This window comes from Triturus cristatus, chromosome 2_2 (genome assembly GCF_964204655.1).
Source record: "Triturus cristatus chromosome 2_2, aTriCri1.1, whole genome shotgun sequence".
Taxonomy (NCBI): domain Eukaryota; kingdom Metazoa; phylum Chordata; class Amphibia; order Caudata; family Salamandridae; genus Triturus; species Triturus cristatus.
Window position 1 is genome coordinate 1,077,068,315 of NC_140582.1, and position 23,909 is coordinate 1,077,092,223.

At 42.3% G+C, this 23,909-nt stretch overlaps 1 protein-coding gene across 2 annotated transcripts in view; it reads left to right on the forward strand.

Moving 5' to 3' along the window:
* The window catches only part of CTBP1 (C-terminal binding protein 1), a 2,306,313-nt gene that overhangs the window by 442,447 nt on the left and 1,839,957 nt on the right, over positions 1–23,909 (forward strand). For both annotated transcript variants that reach the window (XM_085642592.1, XM_085642594.1), the window contains exon 2: positions 11,753–11,859. In XM_085642592.1, the coding sequence (XP_085498718.1) occupies positions 11,811–11,859 (49 nt within the window). In that variant the 5' untranslated portion in view covers positions 11,753–11,810. The remainder of the gene's footprint in view (positions 1–11,752; positions 11,860–23,909) is intronic.

Below are 23,909 nucleotides of genomic sequence, written 5' to 3' on the forward strand. Positions count from 1 at the left end.
GGGAAAGTAACATAGATTATTTTGGCAGTATTCGGATAATTGTAACAGATCAATTGTTGTGGCCTGTGCAAACCAAAATGGAGCATGCCCAGCACACAATTGCACCTGGTGGTATAAGATTATATAAACAAAGTTGGCCATGCCTGAGCCAGTGCATATGTGTGTGTGTGCAGTCCACCTCCTTATGGCAGGGAGTAACTGATCCTGAGGAAGGCTGTGGAGACCCCATCATTCTGGGCCAGAGTCTGAACTTGTATTTGCTAGTTTGTCACCTAGAAATTACGGCAAACCTAACCACACGACAAAGGATAGTTTACTCCCATCTAAGATAAACATGAATAGGATTGCCCCCTTATTGTGACACCTTCCAATTTGCAATTATGAGAACAGCAGAGGAGCGCCCGATGCCTCTGACCTTTCCCTCCCCACAGACCTTCTCAGATCCTCACAAGCAGGAGCGCTCTCCCGCCCCCGCACTTTCCATATTATTATTTGGATTGATACTATTTATCTGACAAGGCGTTTGACTTCCTTTCGCCTTGCACCAGAGAATCTGGCAAACCAAGCAGACAGAACCAGCAGCAACCCTATCTACACTGCACCTGCTGCACCTTCTGCTTGAGTGGCACCCCTCCCCTGATTGTGACACTGCCTGGGCCCAGCACTCGCCAGAGGTGCAACTGTAGGGCAGGAAGGCCCCACACTCAATCGGTGGAACTGCGTCATCAGAGGAAAACTGTGTGAGGCTGTTCATGTTTTAAAGTGGAAAGCATGGATACCACTGCCCAAAAATGCCAGGGATAGTGAAAGTGACATCAGACGCCCTTTGGACTTGTGGCATCACAGTGTTGACCCGCATTCCTAGACACTGTGGCTGACCCTCAACAGCCCGCTATTTGCTACTGGTGAGCGCAGATAGGCTGTCTGTGGCAACAGTACCCTGCGACCATCCTATATGGCGTTTGCCTCGTCACTCTCCCCATTGGCTACGTCACAGTGAGTGTTACTGTCAAGAGGTGAAAGGTGTCCAATGTGCAGCACAGGGCACCCATCTCAATGCGCACAAGAACGCACGGAGAGCACTAAGCGCAGAATGCACAGGATGCAATATTTATCTTATACACAGCACCGACTTCTCATTATGTAATGCACCACTGCATACGTTTGTAAACTGTTTACAGAGGCTTAGGTTTTTCTGGTTCCAGGCAGTACCCCCTGGGCCTATTCCTTACATTTGAAATGTACTTTTACTGCTGTAGTGTGACAAGGCATTTCATGAAAAGGAATATAAAGTAGGGTTGCCAAAAGAAAAAATGCCACCCATTTGTTGTTTAAAGACCCTGAAAGACCTCGTCTTGACACTAAATAGGGTTATAAATAAAATGTATGTATTCATTTATAATGTGACTTTTCTGTCTTTGTTCCCTTTAATTATCAGTCATGGATCATTCAGGCAGCCCTAAAACACAATTAAAAGTATTTTTTATTTATATTTGCTGTTCGAAGTATGCACAGTTAAGCGCTGAAAATACGGCGTTAGGTGACTGCTTATTTTTTTCGTGTATGGGGCATCAAAAAGAGCTGGCAACCCTAATCATAAGACTGGAAGTTTGTTGCAGGATAAGCACATTATTTCCTACACCCTCGATCCCTAGTAATGCCAGAATAACAACAGTTTAACTTATACCTGAAACCCTACGCCACCATAAATAACATGCTGAGTTACTTCAAGTGTCCGGGAATGCTCCCTGCATTCAGACAACTCACTCCTCATTCTCGCCCTTCACTTTTATGCTCACCCTGCACTCACAGCAATCACAATGCACTCAAACCATTCACCCGCTCACCCTGCACTCAGGCATCACTCTGCACTCTCAATGCACTTGCGCTGTTCACCCTGTACCTCACCCTGTAGTTACAGGAGTACACTACTCACCCTGCACTCATGTCACACTTCACTCACCTGTCCCCCTCACTACTCAATCTGCAATCTCACTCAAATAAGCCCATCACTAACCATGCATTCTTTTCTCCAAATCTGCACTTATATATGGTCACCTCACTCACCCTGTAGTCGCTCCTCTTACCCTACTCTCACACTATTGCATCGCTCACCGTACACACTTTAATCTATGCCTACTCAGGACCATTAACCTTTAACAGTAGGCAGTGTATTTCCAGAATGGACGACTGATGACTCCGTGCAGTAATCACCAAGGTGGGATTATGAACAAAAGAAATACCATAAAGGGACCTGCAGACTGGGGGAGGGAGGGTCATAACTGAAAACACCATGGGGTCTCACTTACTGCACACGAATAAACATATGGAGTACGGCAAGGAGGGAGCAACGGGACAGATGTCAAAGATTAGCTTTTAGCAGTTAAAGTTTGAAAAAAATTGGCAAAATTCAGATGAATGGATGATTTCGAGATGTTGTGTTTTTAGACTGTTAATGCTCTTAAATCGAATTTGTTAATGACAAATGTTTGCAACAACCTTGAATATTTTATGGGTTCGGGAATCGTACTTGTACTAGCGTAAAATACTTTAAGTAATGCATAAAAATGCCTGTGTGTATAACTCACACACTGGTATGTCACCAGATAACTATTATGCCATTGCTGTAACTCAGCACAACTTTGCTTCTTGCAATATGTTTTCCAGCCTATATTTAACTGCCAAATAAAAGTGACTTGTATACTCGTGGTCCAGTTAGCAATTTCACTATGGCTGTCATTCTGAAAATGTTATACTACTTCAAACCCTAAAATGCCTTTGTGCCAGCATTCCTGCCCCGCCAACATCCCCGCTGACTAACAATCTACTCCTGTGTTTCTGGGCCTCTTCTCTCAGCCCTGCATACAAGGTGCTCATGAATAATACTGTTAGGCAATATCATGAGAGACAGGTGTAGGTGGTAGGCTGACATGGAGCAAGGAAATAGAGAAAGAGAAATTAGGGGAAACACCTTGATAAAGGGACAAATAGAAAAAGTGATTATGAGCGAAAGAAAAATTAAGGATGTGAAATAGCAGATGGGTATAAAAGGAAAGACAGAAAGAAAGACTGGAAGGAAAGAAACATGAAAGGAAATAAGGGAGAAAAGGCAGGATGGAAAGGTGAAAGGAATGATGAAAGAATTAATAGAGTAGTAGAAGAATTGATAGAGGGAATGTTGAAATGATGGACGGACGAGTGAAAGATCAATAGTTTAAAGGGTGAATGAATTGAAGGGTGAAGAATAGATAGATTGGGGAGAGTGAAGGATGAATAGTTTAAATAATGTGTAGATTGATCCATGGATATAATGATTAATGGATGCATGAAAGAAAGGCTATAAATATGTATATATGAAAGGACTACAGTCTTCCGATCGCATCCACCTGTCAGGGTTGGTACACAGCAGTGGGAGCATGTCCCACTATAAACATGCAAACAGCCCTGCATCATGGTCACACACAGAGGAAAGCTCGCATTCTGAGATATAGTTGCCGTAGTAGTTTATTCAAAAGTTTATTCAAAAGACTGACGGACTTTGTGGTGTTATTTCTTATATTTATATGTGTTGATCGTCTTCATTGCTTAATTTTGCTCGCAAGAAAGTGTCACTAATAGTCATTGAAATGTCACTCATAATTACACTGAAATTATGAAAATGTCACACATGGCAATCTGAAACCTTGGCAGCTATGTCCCCAGCAGCCCCCGTTTTCCAGCCTCCAGGGGCCCCATCAGCGCTGTAGCGCACACAGGCAGCACTACACTCTCTCGCCGGCGTTGGTTGCACCAGTGAGTTGCCTCATAACAGTCCTACCCCATAAATTAAATGGTGCGTGCCTCATGCTGTGGGTGCAGGTGACCCAAGCTTCCAGGCCCAGAAACAAGGGTTACTGAAGGCAACTGCCTCGAGGCCAGAGACAATTTGCATATGTACATACCTTTTGAAACTGGTTTCAACGGCTTAGTTTTTTTCTGGTTCCAGTACCCCCTGGGCCCCCACTCTACCAATTCCTTGCATTTGAAATTTACATTTACTGTTGTAGCGTTAGAATGCATTTCATGAAAAGGAATATAAAGTACGGCTGCCAAAAGAAAAATCCCAGTCATGTGTTTAAAGAGCCTGGAAAGACCTCGTCTTGGCACTAAATAGGGTTACAAATAAACAAAAGTATGTATTCATTTATAATGTGACTTTTCTGTCTTTGTTCCCTTTAATTATCAGTCATGGACCTCTTCATTCAGGCAGCCCTAGAAGACAATTAAAGTGCATTCTATTTATATTTGCTGTTCGAAGTATGCACACATAAGTGCTGAAAATACGGCTTTAGGTGACGGCTTATTTTTGTCGGTACGGCAAAGTGGTAGGTGGTGGGCTGGGCAGTTGGGGGGGGGCTCATTGTGCTTTGCAGGGGGCCCCCTCAAGTTTTGTTATGCCAGAGCCTCTGCAGTATGGCGGGTCGCTGGCCTGAGAGCTCTTGACTGGTGCAGAGAATGGGGGGCCCCCTGCAAAGTACATGGAGGGGCCCCCTCAAGTTTTGTTACGCCACTGGCTAAAACACAAGCACTCATGAATTCACCATGCACTCTCCTTGCAGTACTCTAATCATCCAGTCACTACCCTTGTACTCATGCAATGACCCATGCACTAACACATGCACTGCTACAATCCCTTGAGCACTACTGATGCAGTCCAGCCATCTCCTTGTCACTACCCATGCACTCCTCCAATCATCCGGCGAGCACCATGCACTTATCCAATCACTCTGCCAAAACCCAAGCACTTATAAATTCACCATGCACTCTCCTTGCAGTAATGTAATCAGCCAGTCAGTACCCATGTACTTATGCAATGGCCCAGGCAGTAACACATTCACTGCTACAATCCCCTGAGCACTACCCATACAGACCTCTAACCGCCTACACACTATAGATTCACTCCTCCAATTACCCAGGTACTACCCATGCACTCCAGCAATCCTTCTGTCACTACCCATGCACTCGTCCGATCACCCATCCAGCATCATGTACTTATCCAATCATTCCGCCAAAACCCGAGCAGTTATAAAATCACCATGCACTGTCCTTGCAGCACCCTAATCATCCAGTCACTACCCATGTACTCATGCAATGACCCAGGCAATATCACATGCACTGCTACAATTACCTGAGCACTACTCATGCAGACCAGCCATCTCCTTGTCACTGCCTATGCACTCCTCCAATTACCCATTCAGCACCATGTACTTATCCAATCACTCTGCCAAAATCCAAGCACTTATAAATTTACCATGCTCTCTCCTTGCAGTACTCTCATCATCCAGTCAGTACCCATGTACTCATGCAATGGCCCAGGCGTTAACACATGCACTGCTACAATTACCCGAGCGCTACTCATGCAGACCAGCCATCTCCTTGTCACTACCCATGCACTCCTCCAATCACCCTGCCAGCACCATGTACTTATCCAATCACTCAGCTAAAACCCAAACAATTATAAATTCACCATGCACTCTCCTTGCCGTACCCTAATCATCCAGTCAGTACTCATGTACTCATGCAATGACTTAGGCCCTAATACATGCACTGCTACAATCCCCTGAGCACTACTGATGCAGTCCAGCCATCATCGTGTCACTACCCATGCACTCCTCCAATGACCCAACCAGTTCCATCTCCCTATCTAATCTCTGCACCAAAACACAAGCACTGCATGTGCGCATGCAATGGCCCAGGCACTAACACATGCACTGCTACAATCCCCTGAGCACTACCCATGCAGACCTCTAACCAACGACACGCTACTGATTCACTCCTCCAATTACCCAGGTAGTGCCCATGCACTCCAGCAATCCTTCGGTCACTACCCATGCATTCCTTCAATCACCCATCCAGCATCATGTACTTATTCAATCACTCTGCCAAAACCCAAGCAGTCATAAAATCACCCTGCACTCTCCTTGCAGTACTCTAATCATCCAGTCACTACCCATGTACTCATGCAATGACCGAGGCACTAACCCATGCACTGCTACAATCCCCTGAGCACTACCCATGCAGCCCAGCCATCTCCCTGTCACTGCGTATGCACTCCTCCAATCACCCAGTCAGCACCATGTACTTATCCAATCACTCCGCCAAAACCCAAGCACTTGTAAATTCACCATACACTCTCTTTGCAGCACTCTAATCATCCTGTCCCTACCCATGCACTCATGCAATGACCCAGGCACTAACTCATGCACTGCTACAATCCCCTGAACACTACCCATGCAGTCCAGCTATCGCCCTGTCACTACCCATGCACTCCTCCAATCACCCAGCCAGCACCATGTACTTATGCAATGGCCCAGGCACTAACACATGCCCTGCTACAATCCCCTGAGCACTTCTCATGCAGACCTCTAACCACCACCACACTACTGATTCACTCCTCCAATTACCCAGGTAGTACCCATGCACTTCAGAAATCCCTCTGTCACTACCCATGCACTCCTCCAATCACCCATCCAGCATCATGCACTTATCTAATCACTCCGCCGAAACCCAAGCAGTTATAAAATCACCATGCACTGTCCTTGCAGCCCTCTTATCATCCAGTCACTATCCATGTACTCATGCAATCACCCAGGCACTAACACATGCACTGCTACAATCCTGTGAGCACTACTGATGCAGTCCAGCCATCTCCTTGTCTCTACCCATGCACTCCTAAAATCACCCAGCCAGCACCATGTACTTATCCAATCACTCCGCCAAAACCCAAGCACTTATAAATTCACCATGCACTCTCCTTGCAGTACTCTAATCATCCAGTCAGTACCCATGTTCCCATGCAATGACACAGGCACTAACTCATGGCAAATAGAGAGGAGGTCATGCTAATCACAGGGGTACCCCAACGCATAGTGTTCCCTAGTGTATGTAGGTGTTTTCACTGTATTCTAAGTGTCTTTTAGCATAGCACTGGCTCTAGGCCTGGTTAGTCAGAGTCAGTTACCACCAGTACCCGTCAGCAAAAAGTTGGGGGCACAGGAGGACTTTCTGCTCCTCTGATGGTTCTTTCTGCACATCTCTTGCTTCTTCCTGCACTTTTCTTCGTCTTTCTGGACTTCTGTTGCCTCTTTCTGCATTTGTCTTGCTTCTTTCTTCGCTTTTCTTCCTCTTTCTTCACATGTCCTACCTTTGTAGGCATAGTTAGAAATTAGCATTTAAAAACCTTTGAAATTCACTGATAAAACCATAGGTTTCAGGGACGTTATAGTTAGAAATTAGAATTTAAAAAACCTTAGAAATTCACTGAAAAAACCACAGGTTTCTGGGACGTTATAGTTAGTTGGATATTTCACTCATACAAAACCAGAGAAATTCGGCCGTTATAGTTAGTTCAGCTAACTATAACTCGCGCCCCCGCAATGCACTGCTGATGACGTTACATATTACATCATTCATGACATGGTCAGTGACAACACTGATGACATCACTGATGACATCTCACATGACATCACTGATGACATCATCCACATGATAATCTGATACAGACACACCATACCAGTTAGTACATACCCACTCACTAATTCCTAGACACACCAATACCAGTTAGTACATACACACTCACTAATTCCTAGATCTACACACACATCTACTCATTCATCCATACAATCACTCATACATGCAGTCAACCATCAGTACGGCATTATCATATGCATTCACATATCTATACAGACACTCACACATCGCCACTCACCCATAGAGTTACTCGCACACCTAGTCAGTCATGCAAAGAATCAATCACACTCCCATTTACTCATCTATATAGTTATACACACACCACCTCACTTATTCAAACTTATACTAACACATACTTACACCCTTATACAATAACTAATACAAGCACACACTGATCCATACAGCCACTCTCACAATCACTCACTCTCACATATAGTCATTTATACACTCCAAAACTCACATATACTGCCTTTCACATATGCAGTTACTCACACATGTACCACTGAGGCATCCATTCACTCACCAACACACCCATACACACACTCACGCACCCATACAGCCCTTCACAGATGCACGCTTGAACCCATACACCCAGTAAATCATCCGCTCACACATCTATGCACAGAGTCACACCCCCCACACACCCACACAGACACTCAGGCACCCATACAGATACTCAGACAACCAATCAATAACCCATATAGATCCTCCTTTAGCTACTCACCAACCCATGCAACCGCTTACACATCAACTGCCAAAATAAACTGTGTGAATGTCTATATCAGTCACTAACCCATGCATTCAGTAAGACACATTTAATCACTCACGTTTACAGTCAGTCACGCACCTACTAAATCATCCATCCAGACACTTATACACCCACTCATTCTTCAATACAACTTGGCATATACATAAAATATATTTAAACTTTACAGAAACACATAGTCACTGGATGATGTCATCAGTGATGTCATCAGTGATGTCATTTGAGATGTCATCAGTGATGTCACTGACCATGTCATGAATGATGTAATATGTGACATCATCAGCAGTGCATTGCGGGGGCGCGAGTTATAGTTAGCTGAACTAACTATAACGGCCGAATTGCTCTGGTTTTGTACGAGTGAAATAACCAACTGCATATAATGTCCCTGAAACCTATGGTTTTTTCAACAAATTTCTAAGGTCTTTTAAATGCTAGTTTCTAACTATAACGTCCCTGAAACCTATGGTTTTTTCAGTGAAAAAAAAAAAAATATATATATATACACACACACATATATATATATATATATATATATATATATATATATATATATATATATATATATAGATAGATAGATAGATAGATAGATAGATAGATAGATAGATAGATAGATAGTTAGATAGATAGATAGATAGATAGATAGATAGATAGATAGATAGATAGATAGATAGATAGATAGATAGATAGATAGATAGATAGATAGATAGATAGATAGATAGATAGATAGATAGATAGATAGATAGATAGATAGATAGGTAGATAGATAGATAGATAGATAGATAGATTTATTTATGTATATTTATTTATGTATATATGTATGTATATATATTTTGTCTGTATTTAGGTATATAAAATGGCGTTTTGGTCACAATAATACACTACACACAAAAAATATCTTCATTTAAAAATGTTTTGTAAAAATTATTTTAGCTAATGATGTTTTTGAAATTCATTTATCTCTTCTCACTTTGTCTATGTGGTGTTTTATTCTGTATAACCTTGGGTAATATAATGCATGGTAATATACTGGAGATCGAAATGACTGAACTGTTCCTTTATGATCTAACACCGGGTAAAGTACTCTCCTCAGTATGATGCAGAACAAAACAGTCAAAGTAATCCTCTCAGTAATGCCAAAGTAAATTTCAATAAAACTGAGTAAATGCTTACCTGATCTACTGCCATACACGGCAGTCATCTTCTGTATTACAATACAGAGTCAAGCAATCAAATTCTTCCTCTGTAATCTATTTAAGGCCATCACAATTAGCATAATTTCTTGTACTCTCCTGCCAGATAAAGTCATTGTAGAGCTTTTTTAATGCAAAGTAAAGCAGTAAGAACACTCGTCCACTGAAAATTATTGCATTATAAAGTCATATTAGTATTATTCTGTAATTTAATACATGGTGAGTTAATCAGAGATATTATATATCCTCTTATTTAATACAGAGTAGAGTAAATACCTTTTGTGTATTCTGGTTTAGCTCAAGGTTATTGAACTAATCTCTTTCTGTAATAAAATGTAGAGCGAAACAACCAAAGTAAATTAGTTCTAAATTACTGTGAGAGCCAAAACACTCACCCTAATGGACTTTCATGATGTAATGCAGGGTAAATAAGACAATGTTGTTTCTGTGATACTATACATACCATAGCATGTATGTTTGTAAAGTGCTTGTTCACTCCTTGGGCCAACATGGCGCTGAATAACACGTTTATTGTTACCCAACTCAATGGTACTCATTTTATAGTTTTCGGAAGGGTGAGTGGACAGACTGTAATACTCAGAACAATCTGCTGTTAGCTAATGCAGAATGAAATAAGAAGTTAATTCCCATTGGTAATCTGATGCAGGAAAAAGTAATCTCTGATGCAGGAAAAAGTAATCGGTGTAATATCCTTCTTTAATCTTTTAAATCACGGCATAGCACATTTAGCATTATGAGGAACGTTTTCCTTTTTGCAGCTGACATTGGCTAGGAGTTGGCAAAGTGAAAATAAACACAGTGCCTGGCTGAGCGACTGGTAGATCTAGAATGCTACATGTATTTAGAGAAATTTCCTGTAGTCTAATGTACTATAATGTCGTTAGTGATATCAATTTTTAACTGACCCATTTGATTCTCTATATAGTACAGGGTAAAGTAATCAGAGTATTATCCCTTCTGTAACCCAAAAATACAAATCGATTGCAATCCGTCAATCCTTGATCCATTTCATTGTTGTCTCAGAGATTGACTTACAGGTTGTATATAGTTTGTATTGAATTGGATTTCATTAATGCTCAGAGGTTTTACATGTGAAAGGTTAAACACGAGACGCTGACCTAATAAATAGTAATATTTATTGACACTTATGATGTTCTGCATCATTTATTTCATATCTTGAGGAAATTGTGTCAAGTTTTGAATATTCTGAGGGCTTTTTTCCCTACAAATCGTCAGTTCAATGGCTCAAGCATCTGATTGATTTACAAATCGTCAGTTCAATGGCTCAAGCATCTGATTGATTTGCAGGGTTATGCTCCATTTGAATACAAGTTGGGAGGGGATTTATACTATACATTGGAAATTTATTTGCGTAAACCTAGGCCATCGTTATGGTTTAAAAAAGAACAGATGATGGACGGAATGCTGATAATCAAACATCCACCCGAGATCACAGATCTGGGTTAAATCCATCGTTTTTTTGCATGCCACGCCGTTCCAGTTTAGACTCAGCCATATGCAAATCAGGCTTGACCCTGCTCCCCATGGAAACAGTCCAGCCCGAGCTGGCAGGTCCTACTTGGACCAGAAACAAGCATCCTGGGACTGGTTTTGGGGTATCACCCTTCATCAACCAGGCTAGCTTGAATCTGCTTGTGTAGGGAGCATAGGACCCACGTCTGGGCATATCCTTCGCACTAGGGGTGAATGTTTGATTTGTGCTGCATTCCGTCCATCATTTGTGTGACTATCCTCATGGTTTCAGCAGATCCAGGCATACCGGTGGGGTGGAATTCCAAATCACACAGACCCAGAGATACCACGACCTGTACCATGTGAGGAAATGGCTGATATTTCCCACCTGCCAGGGTGCAGGAGTCAGGGCAGGCTTCTTTGTGTCTGAGGGAGCACTTTCCGCTTGCCCATTTGCTGCAGGAGTCAGGTCAGGGCTGCGCTGTCAGTTCCCAGCAGCCCCTGCAGCATTGAAGACATGTCATGTGTTTTTGAGCATGGACTGACAGGTCTAGAATTTGTAGACACAATAATTTCAGTCCCAGAGGCACTAGGAATTGCGAGTGGTGAAATTCTACCTGGAGTTACTGCGCTGAGAGGCGTTCTGACACTCGCAATGAGGACCATAGTCTAGAACATTGCTAGTCAATGGGATTATTAAATGCGCGTCACAGAAGATCTGCAGTTTTCCTATTTCCTGTATGTGTGTGCCATCATTGAACACTTGGTTTGATCTTCTTTGTGTTTTCTTTAGGTGAAACGTGAAGCAGGTGTTGGAGGAAAGCTTCTGAACGCTCACTCGCTTATCTCTGATGGACAAACACAAAGTCAAGAGACAGCGTCTGGATCGGATATTTGAAGGTTAGGCATTGACTTATGTGGAGCACAAAAACATTAACAAGTTCCTTTCACTTTGCAAAGTGAACTGCCAATCACCTAATGCCCTCAGCTGCAGATCTAAGTTGGTGGTTTTAGTATTTACCCCAATTCAAAGAACTACATGCCTATTTTTAAATATATAACTATGTATAAATGTGTATTTTTAAATATGTAGAATAAATGGAGAAGCAAAGAGTGCAATGTAGTATTTTGACAGATTTGGGAGTGGCCATGATCCAGAAGAGGCAAAGCCCTCTTCCACAACAAAAGTAATAGTATAATAATGTCTGTGGGTCTGCATGCATTGTTTATCCCTTGCTGATCCTTCATGGGTACGCTGCTGCTTGGCGTCTTTAAGTAATATAAGGATTGAATGGACTGTGGTGGGAGGTTGTTTAAAGTTACATGCCTAAGCTTTAGAGTATTATATAATATAAGGTTTTATACATTTGTTTATACATTTGTTAAAACAAGAGGAATTTAAGGTTTGTATATGCAGAGGATTTTGTGATTTTTAGCGACAATATTTTGTGAACAGGATGGTAGTTTGCGTGCTTAGGATTTTCATTGGGTTTTCGGTAAGAGACTCTTACCGTTGGTCGAGTGCTACACGCGAGGGTAAAGGCCGTTGGCAGCGCTTGTCTCCCGGGCGAGACGAGGGGTGTGGGCGTCAGACTGGGCAGGACTCGCGTGAGGCTCGTGGAGGCGGAACATTTGTTTCTGCTCTGGCTCGAGCTGCGCGAGAGGCAGAACCTTTGTATTTAGGCAGTCAGAAGCCGCCGTACGTGTAACTGTTGTAGGGCCTCCATTTTAAGAAGTTGGGAAATTATATATATTTATCCTGTGCAAGCAGAACGGACATGTTTGGGAATGTGATCGAAATTGTAATGCGATCGTAACTGAATGAATTTTTATAGGGTTCAATCAGAGGTCGGTCAGTTGGGTGATGAGAGAGAGTTTAGGAGAAACTGAATAACAATTTTAAAAAATTTATTTTGACAGATTTCAGTCTAGTGAACGCGTAATTGTAGGAAAGAGGTGATTATGGGACAAAATGAGAGATCAGGATTTGAGGAAAGGTTTAAACAATATATGGATAAGATGTTTGGTGAATTAACTGTTAATTTGGATAAAATGATAGAGAGAAGAGTGGAGAAGAAGATGAATAAACAGGGAAATAGGAAGAGAGCGCAGGAGGAAGAGAAATTTTGGTCTACAGAGGAAGTTGAGGTTGTGGCCAGTGGGTCAAGGCAGGATGGCGTTAAAAGGATGCAGGAGAAGAAAAATGTAAGTGTGGAGAAAGTTACTAAAGGATCTGAATATAAGGTGCAGGATGACTGGACAGCTATAAAGGCTAAAGGATGTGCTTTAAAGGCAAGAAAGAGAATCCACAGTATGGTGGCAAGTGATAATTTCTCAACAAGTGGGGATGTGGAGATTACTTGCTCATCAAGCTTTGAGGAGTCAGATAATGAGGAGAGAGAGCAGAAGAAAAGGTGGTTGAAAAAATGATTAAAATTGAGATGGGCGATTTTGTGGGTCCCCTGGGGAAGAGATGTTTCATGCACTGCTGATTCAGTACCCATTATTGCATCAGTGGACATCAGCTGAGCATGTGGCGAAGTATATAAGTTATTGGATCCGTAAAGAGATCCCAAAAGAGGTGAGGACTCGGCTTAGGTCGGAGTGCCCAAGACCGACTTTGCAGTCCAAGGTTATACACCTGAATTAGACCCTAAGGTGATGAGTTTTTTAGGTCTCGCTGAGCCAAAGGCTCGAAGAGACAATTTGTATGTGGGATTTTGGCTGGCCTAAACCTTGAGTGCACGATCACATGCACGTGCACAGCTGCTCCCACTCCCCCCTCCCTTCTCTATAGCTTTGGCTCCTTTGTTTTTTATTACACCCTCCCTTCTCTCCCCGCTGTTTTCACACTACCCCCTCCCTTCTAATCAGTTTCCTTTCTGCTCCCTTGATCACGTCTCCGATCACTTTAACTACTTCAAATGCAGCGCGCACCCCTGCTTTCACTTTTGCCGTGTCTCAGCGCTTTTATATCTTATGTTTTTTAAGGTCTTCGCCGTTTTTTTTACAGTGTTTCGTGAGAATGTCTATCAGAATGTTTTTTACTTTCGGCGTGAGGCGTGCGCTCAATTTGTTTTTTCTTGCCCTTGCTCCTCTTCTTTGATTTTCAGTTTTAGTAAATAAAGATTATTCTCCCCTTTTCAATCCGTTCTACGGGTGGGGCTTAGTCAAACATTTCAAACTCTCTTTTGTAGGTCGGGAATGTTTGTCAGGCTGGTCAGCCCGTCTCTATTTGCAGCGTGGCTGGGTATTTAAGCGCTAACTGTTCTAGCGTTCACTTGAAAGTCATTGCGGGCCTTGTGCAGGTAAGCCTCCTGCACTCACACAACCAACGTAAATCACCCCAGAAGTGAGCCGCTCGTGCCGCCTACTGACCCCATGAAGAAGTCTCGCTCAATCGAAGGAAATTGCATGTTTTCAAAAAATTATGCTCAGTGTAAGAGGCTGCCCTCTAATTCTAGGATCTGATCTAGAATTATTTATTGACCCAACAACTCTTCACTAGTCTAGCCTTCCGTCTCCCCTCATGTGCTTAGGAAGACAGACTTTGGTTCCGCCATTCATGAATCAGCTCTTGACAGGACGCTTCACTCCGCCTCTTTGGCGTGGCGCTCTGCAGCGAGTGCAGTGCAATAGCACCCCTCTGGTGTTTATCTGAGTGACAGCAGCGCCTGACTTTTATCTGACACCTTCAAATTGCGCACCGAGCTATGGCGTCGCTTTTTAGTAGTGCTCGCCGAGTTTCAAGCAGTGACGCGCAGTTGCATACTACAAACTATAGGTGTCTTAAGGATTGTTGTTGCTAAGAGAGTACACTACAACCGATCGACTGGACAACTGGTCTTCTATTTCATTCAGGCATAATAAGTCTCTTGTACTCACATCTCAAGATATATTCGAGAGTGCTTTTTGTAGTATACTTGTTCAGACTTGCTGAATACTCTTCCTAAAAAAATACATTAATATAAGACATAGACACACAAAGGTAAACGCTTTGGCTTTGTAACCGCACGCACTGACAACGGGGGACATTTGCAATGGTACATGCCTCTTGCACACCTCATTGCACGTATATTGTATGGTTTATACTTGTGTCACATAACATAAGACGCATAGATGTGGCTCATGAACCTTGCAATAAAGACCACATGTAAGTTCCATCAAAGACATCGACTGATGCCCCTTGCGACTCGAGAAAAGCAAGTTACATGTAGCATCACGCGACCAACCCTTAAAAGCTGCAGAGGCTGACGTCTTGTCACGTCACCCACATTCAGCACCTGCCCTGCTAGCAAGACCTGCCCATCGAATAGCGAAATGCAATGTATGGTCCATGCAAACATTTGCAGCAACAGCGCAGCTGTACTGGGGCTTTCTTCTGTCCCCCTCGCCAAAATAATTATTTATTGATTTCTTCTTTATTTTGGATGTATAATTTGATATCTATACTATGAATGTATGAAGCTCAGAAAATATAATGAAGCTCGCCATTATCAACGCATTGCCCTCCTTCAGTGAGTTATCATTATCTGTGTCGAGTATGTCCATATTTAGGGCCCAATTGCATATGTTAAATGAAACTAATAAAGAAACCAGTGGTCTCGTGCCACAGATGACAGTGCTAGAGGTTTCAGACAGTGCACAGCATCGAGAACACATTGCCCAAGCATCACTCGTACAGGAGCTATCCACATATAATGCACAGCCTGGCAACACAGAACTTGTGCAGAGTCTAGCAAGGACACTACAGGGCTCGTCTCAGGCACAAATCGGAAGCGGAGCATGTAGTAGGAAGGGGCTGCGACGATGTGTTTGAAAGGATTACCCAACATGCACCTCCACTTTTTACCCCTGGCAGAAATAGCTTTGAATTTATGATCCAATGTGAGCTCTTTCATGCCCTCTTTGCCCAGGTCACTGGCAGTGCACACAAACACACTTGTCCCAATTTTTCAAAATCCTTATATTTAGTGAAAGCGACCTGTATTTTTAATATTGTAACATAGCAGCAGCTCACTAATATTACTGTAATAATCTGTGACACCCTCCCATTTCTCATCTGATGTCCTGTTTTTATCTAAAATAATCTTTTTTAAGGATGTTGCATTAAACATAAACGCAACATTTTCCTAAAAAAAGATCTATAATAAACTCACACATCACCCACATTAAAAATAAATTATTTATTTTTTTAATTCTTGAATGTCGGTTTACTGCCCCACCTACATGCCACCTGTTGCCCCACCGCCTTGCCACTCCACCCGCACGCCAGCCGTGCATTGGCATAGCCAATAGGTCTCGCCTTTGGGACCTTATGAGTGTTTAACCATGCAACAGTTAATGTTGTTGCACCAAGGATTATTGTGCTGCATAACTAAATACTTCTAAGGTCCCAAAAGCGAGACCTATTGGCTATGCCAATGCTTGTTTAACAAGTCAGGGCGAGATGCAAGGAACGGTTTGGACAAGGATCTGAAGGGATGTCAAGATAGATTGCTTGACGTGCTTCGTTCACTTACTGAGGTATTTTACTTGTGTGAGGAGGCAGATACTAATAATACAGGAGTGAGCGTAGATGAGTTGTGCCAGTGGGTGCAAAGGGCATTATGTTTGTTGGGGAATTCAAATGCGGCCTTATGTATTGAAAGGCGCAAGAGTATTTTAATGAAAATTGATCCATAATTGGTGGGATTGGCCAATAAGAAATTTAGCAAGCAGAGTGAGGGTATGCTGTTTGGAGAGGAATTTGTCAGGGACAAGTCAAGGTATGTGGGTACCTTCAATTCTTTGCAGAAGGCACAGTAAGATATAAAAATGGGTTTTGGTACGGCCGGGAGCATGTGGGGTCAATTCCCCGGCCGTGGACAGGGAATCACTCGAGGATCTTTTTCCAGAGGTTTCAGATCCTATGGATATGGGCATGGATTCAATTCCAAAACAGAACAAGGTGGATTTTATCCACAGAGGCAGATGGCAAGGCCCCTTGGAATGCTTTCCGAAAGGAGAGGAAGAGCTACATCAGGTAAGACCATGCAAGACCCTATTTCTATTGATGTAAAATTGGGTGGCAGACTAGCCCAGTTTGTTTCAAGGTGGAGAGAAATCACTCAGGATCCTTAGGTCTTGGAAACAGTACAAGGATATCACATAGATTTCATGGGGGTCCCAGTACAAAGGGAGTATCCGAGAGTGTTGAGGTTTGCAAAATAACAGGAGAAATTAGTGTCGCAGGAAGTGAGGGCCTTGTTGGAAAAAGGGGCCATAGAGGTTGTGGAAAAGGTGTCCGGTTTCTTTGTATGCATCATTTTTTAGGCGGAGGTGACAGAGAAAGGTTTGAGGCCTCTGATAAATCTAAAAGAGTTGAATGATTGGGTGTGTTACAACCATTTCAAAATGGAAGGCATTCATATGCTAAGGGATCTCTTAAGGAAGGGAGACTGGATGACTCGGTTGGATTTAAAGGATGCTTCTCTGACGGTGCTGTGTGTGTGGAACACAGATATTATCTCTAATTCAGATAACACGGCAGCCGGTGGAGGTTCAGGAGTCTCCCGTTCGAGTTGACATCAGCACCATGGTGCCTTACAAAAGTTATGAGACCAGTTGTGGCGTGGATGAGATCAAGGGGAGTTAGGTTAATTGTGTACCTGGATGATATTTTCTTAATTGCTGAAGAGGAACGTATGGTGTTAGAGCAGACAGAGTTTGGTGTGATGGTTTGGGGTTTATTGTGAACAGAGAGAAGATGTGCATAGAACCAGCCCAGGAGATGGTGTTTTTAGGGTTTCAGATACAGAGCTTGGACTGTGTGTTGAAGTTGCCTTTGGAGAAAGTGAAAAGATTTGCAGGGAAGTGAAGAGAGATAGGCATGCGGATTGGATAACATTACGCCTGTTGGCGAGACTACTAGGTTTGCTTTCGACGTCAATTCAGACAATATTTCAAGCACTCCTTCACTACAGGGCGCTTCAGAGGATGAAAGCTTATCATTTAAAGCAGGGATCAAAGTATTTGCAGAAAGTGTGGAGGAATCAGGAAACTCTGGAGGAGTTGGAATGTGGTTGTACACAGCTTTGGCTTTCTTTCAGGAAGCCATTTAAGGCTATGTAGGAGTCATCTTCAGCGAGATGGGTTAGAGAGGTGAAGAGAATGAGAATGGCAGATGTTGATGTAAGTGTCTTTGGTGCACATTCTGCAGGGGGGGCTATGGCTAGTAAGGCTTTTTAAGGGGATTCAGTTTGAGTGGTATTAAGAAAGCTGCTGATTGGTCTAACAATACAACGTTTAAGAAGTTCTACTGTAAACCTGTGGAGAATGTGTTGCAGAGAGTAATAGAGTAACTTTGAACATGCATAATATTGGCCTTTGGGCCTTGCCATAAAATGCAGATTTTCCACAGTTTTAATGGGAAGAAAATCATGTTTTTATTAAAGGCACAGAGGCTAATATTATCCCTCCCTTGTTATGCCTAGCCCATTTTGACCTGTTGCGTATTGTTAATCATGTCAAAGTTAAGAAGAAGAGTTTCAGCGTGGAATGGTGGGAATATGGAGCAAGTTTTCTTCAGTATGGAATACTTAGTTCATAAACAAGGACTTTGAGTTCATTCGCAGGTGTAAAATAAGGAAGATGGCAGCTTGTGAAGGATTTATATGCATGTTCTACATTCTAGAGTTTTGGATGTACTCTAATTCTAAGTTTATTGTTGCTGCTGTGCATGAGGGCAATAAAGGATTATGCATAATATTAGCCTCTATGCCTTTAATAAAATCATGGTGTTCCTCCCATTAAAACTGTGGAAAACCTGCTTAAAGCAACATAAAGGACATAATAATGCGACAAGATTACCAAAATTATGCAGCAAAAACGAAAAATATGCAGCACATATATCAATGTGGGACATTTAACCCTTTACCCGCGGCGGGAATTCCGACCGCGGTGCAGGCGAAATAAAGGGTGGGCGTGGGCCGTCCGATGCATCCAAAGGGTTAATTACACAAGACACATTTTCTGTGAAATCAGCTAATTATGTGGGAAATGTGGTAAACGCTGCAGCCAGAGACTCACATAAGTCCACTGGCCCTCGTGATTGACCATGTTTTATCAATTTTTTCAAGAAATGTACACTCAAACTAAAATGTCTAATTCCAGTCAATGCCCATTGTTAGCTGTACTTTTGCTTTTTAGGCTTCTGGTGGCATGGGCCAAGGGTGACGGGTGCATGTCACCAGTACCTTGTGATGGCAAATTGAATCATACTACACATGCATGTTAGGTATATATGGAGGCACCCTGTGAAATATAGTACTCGAGTTTGTGCAATTAAAACACCTAGATATGATCTATCTATCTATCTATCTATCTATCTATCTATCTATCTATCTATCTATCTATCTATCTATCTATCTATCTATAAATCAATCTATCTATCTATCTATCTATCTTTTTTTGTATCTATCTATCTACCTGTTTATCTACTATCTACCTACTATCTAGCTATCTAAGAAAGTGGTGGCCACAATTGTATAACTATCGTTCTATAGTACTTTCCATTGAAAAAGCAGCTTTTGATTTGCTTATAACCTTTGACCAAATGGACCGATTTACACAAAACAGTCAGCAAAATCTGTTCAAAAGGAAAGAAGTTAAGCTGGAGGTGAAAAAATATATAAGTTCCAATTTCAACTCCCATAAGAAATTTTGCCAAAAGATAGAGAAAAAACTGCTGAACTGATTTACACCAAACTTGGCATGGAAGTCAAAATATACTATTCAGTGTAAATCCATTAAGTTGTTTTTAAGATATTTGCAATCAGTAAAGGTACCTGGCTGGAGTTAAACAGTTAACACTTTTGTATATTTTGGCAGTTGAAATGCCATTTTTATTTGCTTATATCTTTGCCACTATTTGACGAATATGCCTGAAGTTTGACAGACACATAGGGCCCGATAATGACTCTGGCGGTCCTCGGACCTACAGACTTGAGGTGGCGCTGCAGTGGTGGTCTTGTGACTGCCACATTACAACCCTTGTGGTCATGTCGGCCTGGTACTGCTGACTCTGGTAGGGACTAGCCGTTCCCTGGCGGTTGTGCAGTGGTCAAAAGACATCTATATGTTTGGCGGGAGTGCCGAGGTCCCGCCAAGCATAATATTACTTTCATCTCCGCCACTGATTTCATGGAGGTATCTCCTCCATGAAAACAGTGGCAGAGATGAAAGAAAAAGGGCCCTGCAGGGCTCCCATGTGCCTCATGCTTAGTGGAGGCACACAGGGGGGCACAACAAGTGCCCCCCTGTGCGCATGCACAGAAGTTCCAGCAGGGCATTGTTTTTCGAGCCCATGGCGTGCTGGAACTTCGTTTGACATTCCCAGTGCTGGGCCTATTTTATTGGCACCTCCATGGGAATGGCAAAGGAAATGCCTGCCAATTACTTAAAAAGTCATTTTTGGGCGGGCGGTCTACACATGGCTTTGGCGCAGACGCACCAGCCTAGAGCCAGCGCAACTGCGCCCAAGTCGTGATCAGGGCCTTAGTACTTTCATGGTACTACTGGTATTTTAGAATTTGTGCGTATCCATAAAGAGGAGCCCAGTTAAAACAGGGGAGTATGCTAAAAGTGTTCATTTGGTAATAAGTTTGTCACTGTGTTATGAATCTACACAAAATTTTGCGGAAGTTTGGAAGGATTAGTTTTCTATAGGCAGGTCAAGTTGTATACCAATTCGTAAAGGGAGATTGTGTCCTTAAGATAGAGGGGTGGTGACTAAAATTGTAATTTGCTTATAACATTGTCACTATTTGATCAATCTGTATCAGTCTTTGGCAAGTAGCTAGCAAGTGATACCCAGTGTAGATATATTGCATTTCCTGAAGATCAAGTGGGGGGGTGGGAGTGGGCAAATGTAAGGGGGAAGAGGGCAAAAATATATGGATTACTAATAAGTTTAACAACATTTGATGGATCTTCACGAAATGTGGCAGGGTCTTGCCACAATGCCCCTTCTTTTAGTATTTTTTAAGTTTGTGGATATCCACCAGGGTCGAGAGAGTTAAAAGGGGTTGGAGGGCAACAGTTGTTCATTTGCTAATGACAATGGCACTATGTGATGAATCTGCACAAACTTTGCCAGAAGCTTGGAAGGTCTTGTTTTTGATTGGTATATCAAGATTCGTGCCAATCCCTCAAGTTAAAGAGGGGACATAGTTAAAGGGTGAGCAGTAGCATTTTCAGTTGCTGATAACTTTAGTGCTCTTTAATGAATCTGCATCAAGCGTGTTAGGCAATTGTCAAGAATACATCCAGTGCTGGTATTTAAGATTTTGTGACGATCCAGTGGAAAGGGAGTCAAAACAAGTTTGGCTTTTGCGCCTGATTGATCTCAAATGAAATGTGACTGAGGAGGCTTAATCCTACTCTTGGTTTTCTCAATTTCATGCAGGCCCATCAAAAATGCGGGAGTGATTCAAGTGGGGTGTTGGAGAAATATTTACCTGCTAATAAATTTGGCACTGTTTATTAAAGCTGTACAAAGTTTGGCAGATGTTTAGCAAGTTTTAGCTTACTGTTTGCTATGTCAAGTTTTGAACAGACCCGCAGGCGGTAGAGTAATTAGAGTTTTATTCACGAATAACGTTGGCGCTGTTCAAATAATCAGCATGAAATGTGACAGCTATCAAATTAAGCTTAGTGTAATGCCAGGCAAACCCTGCAACCAACACTCCCGCTGCACACAGCTGAAGATGACTGGGCACAGGGGCTGATTGAAGGCTATGCACGGCAAAAAATGGGTACATGGCAGGCCGTTACACAGGGGGTTGGTAGCCCTATAGCCTACTAACAGAACGCACAACCATAATCCGTGTGTAGCGTAGGTTAGGCAGCCACAGAGGGCTGGGAGCAGGGGATTGAAAATTTAAGTAAACCATAAAACAACCAATGAAATTCACTGGAAACAAAAACAGTTAAAAGGTTATGGTTCTAGCTCAAACTCGTGACACCAATGAAGTTCTCTAATTGTTGTTAGCAAAGCACGCAACACGCTCCATAACTTGAACCATACTCAAAACTCCAATTGACAAAGGTACAGAAACGAACAAAGAGAGAACAGCATGGATTCATGGTGGGTTGTACGAGTTATTTTTTTTTTTAAAGAAATTTGTATTTATTGTTTAACATTCCAGAATCACTGTAAAATCATGACAGAGGTTATACATCGCAGGTGCTTATGACAATAATATCAATATATCACTTTCAGGAATAGGGTGTATTCTCAACATCAATAGTACACGTTTTGATTCAATATGTAGACATCACATTTCTAAATATATAAACGAAACACTTAACGTATATTGGGGGTCCCCCCTCCATAGGGTCGTGTTTTAATAATCCTACCCGTGTCAGGCACCAAGGGTCAGAGTACGTCTTATGAGTGTTGTATGTCTTCTACACTCCCGGGCACTGAGAGACTCCTGTGTGTTGATGTTACCTTTGAACGATCATAGCCTGCCCGTGACCCCTCCCTCTGCCCCGAGGGAAGGGCCCCTCTCTCGGGGATGCCCGTTATCATGGTGCTCCACGCCCTCGCATCATCTTCAAGTTTTTCATCTCTTCTAACTCTTTTCATTTGGATTAGCTCCGCTGTTACCCACTCCCTCAGATCTTTAGCCCAACTTTCCACCATGGGGGGGCGTCGCACACACCCACCTAATTGCTATTCTTTGTTTGGCTAGTACTAGCCCCAATTAAAGAAATTTCCTTGTGAGTTTTTCCCCTTAGGTCTAGGGAGTAGTCCCAGTAATACCTCCTCAATGGAATGAGGGATTGTCCATTCCGTAACTTTTGTTAGACAATCTATCGCCTTCCCCCACTAAGATGACAATTCCGGGCAATCCCAAGTCATGTGCATAAAATGGGCGTCGGGACTTCCGCACTTGGGGCAGTGGGTGGGGAGGGGCGGTCCGGGTATAGGGTTGCACGAGTTATGGCATGTAGTGTGTGCACTGCTAACCATAACTCGCAAACATATATATTATGATATTTATGTTTCTGTGTGTGAGAGATAAGGTATGGTGGTACACATGCTGATATATAAATGTGACAGAAAAGAGAATGATGACTTTATGATAATCAGTCTTTCTTACATTGAATACACTTGTCCGAAGTACTTCCTTAACCAGTCATCAACATAATTTTCTAAATCACACCAAATAAGTAGCATTTATTAAGGAGAGTCCGTAGACAAATGTCATTGGTCAACATGTTTATACATCTGTACTAATGTTCATCAAATATCTCGAAAACAGTTGTTTATGATGATAGTTACTCTCAATGCTGAGAAAGTGTTTGATAATATAACATGTTTTTATTACTGTTCTGTATAAAATGTTTTAGGATTTTACTTCCAACACTTAACTACAACAGTACATAAATTCCATAGCTGCTATCCATGGTAATAGAAAACTAAACTTCTAAACTTAGTCTGTGGCACACCACAGGGATGTACTTTTAATTCCATTTTGTTAGTCTTTTCCCGAAATCCCAAGTTGCCATCCTGTTGGGCAAATATGTTGGCATAGGTAGCACGTTAGTGCCGCTCTGTGTGCGAGCCCTGTTTCTTTATATGTTGATCCAAAGTTTAACCATCCCATTATTCATTTAGTTGTCCCTCTATTTTCAATCGTAACTGCAAATACAGTTCCTCTAGTGTAGACCTTCCCTGTAAGTGAACAGTGTTTTGTGTAACGTTGAAATGGATTTGTATTTAGTTTCCGACACTAAATCTCACTATGCCAGAAGAACTCATATCTGAATATGATTGTCACTCTGTCTACACATTTTGTAAATAGAAAATTGTAGGAAGGAAAAGCAAACCTTATCCCTGCACAGACTAGTCAGGGATCCACTGTGAGACCGGCCTCACGGCGTTGCCCTCCCAATCATCC